The sequence below is a fragment of the Rhipicephalus sanguineus genome, chromosome 7 (genome assembly GCF_013339695.2).
Source record: "Rhipicephalus sanguineus isolate Rsan-2018 chromosome 7, BIME_Rsan_1.4, whole genome shotgun sequence".
NCBI lineage: Eukaryota > Metazoa > Arthropoda > Arachnida > Ixodida > Ixodidae > Rhipicephalus > Rhipicephalus sanguineus.
Genome location: NC_051182.1, coordinates 165,898,352 through 165,904,947, shown reverse-complemented (window position 1 = coordinate 165,904,947; position 6,596 = coordinate 165,898,352). Strand labels below are relative to the sequence as shown.

Below are 6,596 nucleotides of genomic sequence, written 5' to 3'. Positions count from 1 at the left end.
CTAAGGGCGTTCTGACTTCCTACTCGTACCAATATTGCTCGGTACGTCCAGCTAGACTGCACCCACTTCGTGTATACACTTAAAAATTACGTACAACGTCGTGTCAGCGAACATTTAAAGCGTAAAATTTTCGTCGCTACAACTGCACGCATGTATTACATGTATGCGCACCTTTCAAATTGTTTCCAGTTTAACAGCATGCGCGAAAAACAGACAATCGTCAGCGAACTAAGTGAGGACACTTACACGTGAAAAGTGATCCCAGGCGTCTTCTTATTGCGATTTGTGCAGCCATAAGCGACGCACGAAGTCGCCATGGCCTCGTAAAATGTTTAACTGCTTTACAAAAGCATGCCACCGTTCCCAAAGACAACTGCGACGGCGGGGCAACGGAGCGCACTCCGTCGTCTGCTTCCGAGTTTTTCCTTTTGCAATATGGCGGCGACCGGCTTCACTTACGGGGGCGCCACCTCCACTCCAGAAGAAATAGTATATAACCTCCTTGGTGAAGACCCTACGACCCTACCACCGAGTTTCGAGACCATCTCACTCGGGCAAGGGCGCATGCGCCGTGCCACGTGAAAAATAAAGAAGGCAGATTGCCAACAGTAGTGCGCTGGTGGGTTTCAATACCAACAGCAGTTTTCAAAGTATGCATTTGCAGTAGAGAGATTCACTGCTTCACTTTAGTATTACTCGTCAAGCTGGTATGCAATTATTGCATTAGTAAGTAGCATAATGTGGGTGCTGCACACAACTTGTCGAAGCCAGTTTATTCGAAAGGCACGCATGCACTTACCGTGGATATAGAAGACATTCAAACTTACCACCACATGTGTTTGGCCTGCTTATTCTGGCTATTGATTACACTCCCTCAATTCATGGCAATCCAGTAGAACCTCATTGATACATTCAAAGTTTTATACAATTTGCAGGTGCCAACGTTCGCATTACTGCTATCAAGTGAAACTTCGCAATTCAGATTGTGCATTTTCCCAGATAGTAGGTTATTTCCAGCGTTTTTGTTCACAAAGGCATGAATGAGGTTCTACTGTATATTGCCTAGCAAGGATAGACACGGGTGACAAGTCTTGTACATCGACCGTTTCGTTTATTCAACCATTATTACACATACAACACATAGAAAAGAAGAAAAACAAAGACTGCTTGTCCACTTCTTGCTTCGCTTGTTTCTGTTTTGTGTAGCAACAAGAGGAGATTCATTGCGTGTACTGCTCGCATCCTTTCATGAAAGAACAAGGTTGGGGGGAAAAATACATAAGAAAGCGCAACATGCACGTCACTCGTGAAGGTATCAGCCTAGTTACACTTTGCAAGGTGGCGACAGTGCAGAAATATATTTTTTTTCCTGAAGGGTTTGTAGCAAAAATGGCCTCAATTAAAAAATGCACACACCAGAGACATGGGACACACATGCGAATATTTAACACAAAAATTCTGTGCTTAGACATAGTCTTGCACAAAAGAAATGATAAATTTTTTTCCCCTTCATATTAGTCATGCAAAGGAGAGGGCATCAAGTGCTTTGAAGAGTGGTACATCAATGGGTCAGAAGAGTTGAGAAATTTTGTACTTGAACAAACCAGACCGTGTTGTCATGCCTGTGTTCTGCTCTCTTTTAAACAAAAAGCGGATGCACACTTTATACATCTGAGCCTACATATGAACACCATAGGTACAAAAGATATTGGGAAAAGCAAAAGGGCGACCTCACAATAAAACACCAAGACTTTTTACTCCAATATCGAGTGTCCCAGTAAAAGGTTATGACAAGGGAACCGCTGTGACATTCTTGAGGTAGACAAAACAAGTCTTCACACATTTACACTGAATAATGGGCTTAGGAAATTAAAAGAAAAAAAAATGTTCTTAAAAAAATATTGCCAATATCTAATTCTGCCACAAACTTCACTGCAAGAAGTGACCAAGCAATGAAGACAACAGATGCACTGAATATTGATTGCATTTGGAACTCTTTCTAAAGAAGGCTGTATGCAAACGTGAGTAAAAGACATGCTGAAAGCGTAATGCAAAGTGGGTTCACACACACACACACACGTACTGCAAGAGCCCTAACTAATGGGCATCAGCTGCCATTAACTTCACACGCAAGAATGGTTTAGGAGTGACGTGGTTCGAATCGTCCAAGCACACAAATCTCGTATACACACGTGGGGAACTAAAGAATCAGCTGCAACAACAGAATTTTCAAAGCAGCGAGTAGTACTGAGAAGCACAACGGCAGGACTACTTTGCGCGCAATAATCTAGTAAAATTTAGCGGAGTCGTTGAAAGATGGGAAAGGTCTGAAAGAACGGCGACATAGACAATGCAAAAGAGAACTGCTTATTGACAAGTTGCCCACCCTAAAGCCACAGGACTAAAGCCAAAGCAAAAAACAGTGGTCTCGCGAGGGCGACGAATACATGCCGTTTTCCAGATGCTTGTATTGGTCTCACGAGCGTAACATCAAAAGAGGCGTTTTGGCAACAAAACCACATGCAACAATGTCTCGAGTGAAAAACACCTCCCAGGAACGAAACGGCCATGTTAAAGCAAAGATGACATGCAGCTACTGTGTCCAGACTGCGGATATACAAGCACAGGTCTACCAAGAGGATGAGCCTTTCAAAAGCCGAAGGAGCATTGGGACGTGAACACAACCAGAAACTACGGTGATAAAAAAAAAAAAAAGATTAAGAGGAGCTATCTAAACTTGACGCCAGGCTAACGGTTACAATTCGCTCAAGGCATTGACGACTTTATCAAAAACGCGTGCAGAATGTGAAAGCAGAAGCTGCTCTACGATAGGAGTGTTTTGGAGAGGGATATCTGCTTTAAAAGGGGGGTGAGGCTGGTGAGAACTGGTGCCCTCAACAACAGCTGTAGATTAGTCATTAGTGATGCAAACAGTTTACGTTTGGGCTTCACCTTTCCCTCTTTTTCGATCGCTTGTATTTCACTTGCTATGCTTGCAGAGTTGGCTTTGGATGTTAACGCAGCCAGATGGAAAACGAAGGGTTAGAAGAAAAAAGAAAGGTGCGTCGTTTCACTCAATTCACAGTACTACAGGTCTCAATTAAAAAGCTTAAGGGATAGAGAGGGAAGGGCAGGACTGCTTGGACAAGATAATAAATATGTACAAAGAAGGAAAAAATTACACACACAAAAAAAAACTGAGCTTGTGTGTATGTCACCATCGTGCGACTTTCCGAGAGTATTTTAGTCTTTGGCGACATGACTGACTGCCCAAAGTATCCGGTTCAGGAACTACCCCCATACCATTTTTGCGCTATTTGCCACAGAACAGAAGTGAAATGTGGCGTGTACCTCGACAGACTCACTTTTAACACTGAGTATAAAATGCTCTACCCAGGGCAGATTTCCCGCATTAACTAATGCCTCGTAAAGTGTAGAAAAGAAAATTTGTCAGCGTGAGTGGATAATCATGTACTTGTCATTATACAAGTACTGAAGGGAGACTCACTCAATGATATTACTGAACTATTGGAATTTATGTATGGGCATCCGATTCAAACGGGCGATTTATTGGAAACTAGAAAACGCGGCACTTCTGCGTGCCAAATGTGCTTTCCATAAGCAGCTCAATGTTCTTGGTTGCCGAGTGACTGGCCAAGTGGTTGTTGCTACGCCTCCAGCATTCTGTAACGATTCAGTCACTTTTACCAATACAGCTGGACATGGTACACGTGTGGTTCAATTCTTTCGACGTCAGGAGAAACCAATGCATCGACTTTATTATTTAGTTCCTCTATACAGCCGTATAATGCCAGTGCTCCACATCCGTGCCTAAGAGAAAACACTGCACTGACTTGCTCTAGAGCTTAATGAGGTGAAAAACTTCGTTTACCGGAGCATTCAATCCATTGCAGAGAATGTTTTTTCTTGCCCCTAACCAAAGCAGAGCGAGAGGGCATTTTGTGCTTTCCGTACAAATCTCTCCTTAACCATCGCTTACAGGCCTTTCTTTTCCCCCTCCACCGTTCTTTGACCGCAACAATGCACGCTGAAGTGGTGACCTGAATCCAAACACGACGACACTGACAAAATAAAAGAGACGAAGACTAAACACAAATGCTAAAAATGCGCCTTGGCAAACGACAACAACGGAAAAAAAATTACAGTAAAAATAAACGCGAACATAGGTTGACAAACAAAGGCCGATGCAGCTTAAGAAGGGGAAAGGGGCCCAACCAAATTTCAAGAAAGAATAGAGAAATAATGATGATGATTCAATGCGATCTAAAAAAAAATTTGACTTATTCGCTCGAAAGAAGAACTTAAATTACATTGCAGTCGCATTCACTACAGGAGGAGCAGATGCGCCACCAATAACCAAGGAGGAAAAAGGGGAAAAAAAAAAAGGAAGAAGGCTATCCCGAAAGAATGTCATCAATGCAAAGGAGGGCCCAATGCGAGTACAGACAGAAGCACAATGAACGGCTACAGTGACCTCGGCAGGTATAAATGGGGAACTAAAAGGAAGTTGCACGGCTTCATACATTCCTTTTGTGCGAAGTTGAAATACAGGTTGGAAAGAATGAGCTTAAGATATTAAATCCGAGTGGGGGTACAGAAATCCAGAGCCAAAAAGTACAGCACGAGAAGTGAAACCAGCAGGCCTGGAAGAGTCTTCTCCGTGGGGGGAGAGGTACCGAAACGACGAGGCGTCTTGCGTCACTATCGGCACAGCCGGTGACACGCCATGCCGATCGCGTGTCCCAAGGCCCCTCCCACAGCCCCAGTGAGAAAGTGAGCAGCACAGATTCTCGCGAGGGACGACAGAACGGGTGCACACGCACTTTTATAATGGGGAGTGGCGAGTAATGCGGTGATGAAAAGACAATTTTTCCCACCTACATATTCTTCCGTATGTGCTGAGTGACAAGTAAGAACTAAAGGCTGGGGGGAAAGAGAAAAAAAAAGAAAAGCCAGATGATGACAAGTCAGGGAGCGACAATGAAGGTGGCAAAGCTTTCCACGTTGCACTGGTTGTCAACTGCTGCCGGTGACAAGCTTTTTTTTTTTGCTGCTTTTTTTCTTCGTTTTCTCTCTTGCCACTGACACCACCTTGTCCTCCCTCATCGTCCCTCCCCACCCGGCGTAGCTGCTCCACTAGCGGGACACCCTCAGTAGGGAGTGAATCGGTTGTAGCCACTCCGGTAGACTGCAGTCTGTCAGAGGGAGAAAGAGAACACCAAATGTAAAAATACATCCTAGCAATGCATTTCTATTTGATTGTTGGAGAAAACGCTTATCTGTTCGATGTTAGCCTAGGCAGCGTACACACTTGCATCCCAGTGACAATTTCCCCCACTTCCTACTGTGATGTAATTATGGCAACATTTAAGACTGTCATCCGTCAAAGCCTCAAAGGCAACCAAGAGCAAAAAAGATGACATCTATGGACCAAAGCTCTTTCACTCTCATGCCTGCATTTGGAGTATGCGTACATACTAGTCCCTTTTCCCCTCTACCTCTGCTCAGTTCTTGTGACTCTCCCGCAAGCGACGGTGACCAGAGCGTTGCCGTGCTTAAGTATCGCTGTTGTGCTATAATGCAGAAACACATGCCAGAGCCCACTTGTATGAGCTTCCACGTTGGTCCCGACAATGCAGAGAACAGACCTGCAATGACATGCTGAAGTACTCACCCCATAGCCAGCGACTGGTCCTATGCTGTGGCCCAGGTAGGGGTCGGCATACTCCCGCCCGTAGCTGTAGTAGAGCGAAGGGGAGCTGGGCAAATGGAAGGAAGCCACACGTTGGACATGGCAGCAGGCAGTGTTATCCTCGACACACCACGAGACATTACGGCAATGCACACACACCTGACTTGTGCAAACGGCTCAGATCTGCTGATATGTGGGGAAATGTCTATACAGTAGTATCTCATTAGCTTGAAGTAGTAAAAACCAGCAAAATTTCGAGATACAGTCAACGTCCGATTTTTCGGACTCCCTAGGGACCGCAAAATCGTCCGAAAAATCGGGCAATCCGAAAAAACGAATTCATGCTTTTACATTCCGCTCAAGCGGTCAAATCGCCACAGCCACGTCCGAAATAGCATGAATGCCTCCCAGTACAATTATCAGGCATTTTGGTGCGCGCCCAGGCTCTCGCAAATACATTTCGTACCTGCCGCGAACCCCGCTTAACTGCGTGCCATCCGCCACTTGCAAGTTTGCATCTCGTGATGAGCGCCGCTGATACCAGCAAAGCACAGGATAGATTACGGCTCTCTCGCATGGAGCATGAAGACTGTGGTGGAAGAGCGAACGACTCGTCCGGCTTTCCCCGATGCGTGTGCGCATGTAAACGATGCGTACACACATCGCCGAATCGCCGCCGATACGCAGCATTTGCTGCCGTGTGAAGCTGATCATTTCTAGTCGTGTGCAGCACATCGCCAACTAACCTGACGCCGTCACTGTACTGTTGCTGTATCGTACGCACGCATTTATCATGAAAGCGTTCGTGATGCGCACTTTGTTCCTGACCGCACACGGACGCGGCAATGGCGAGCTGGTTTCGTCCGTGAAGGCAACGCGTCTG

At 45.4% G+C, this 6,596-nt stretch overlaps 1 protein-coding gene across 1 annotated transcript in view; it reads right to left on the bottom strand.

The window, feature by feature from the left end:
• Positions 1-1,091: 1,091 nt before the first annotated feature.
• Positions 1,092-6,596, bottom strand: part of LOC119400482 (RNA binding protein fox-1 homolog 1-like) — a 412,311-nt gene continuing 406,806 nt past the window's right edge. Inside the window, 2 exon segments of the mRNA XM_037667541.2 lie at positions 1,092-5,216; positions 5,696-5,780. Of these exon segments, the coding sequence (XP_037523469.1) occupies positions 5,172-5,216; positions 5,696-5,780 (130 nt within the window). The 3' untranslated portion in view covers positions 1,092-5,171.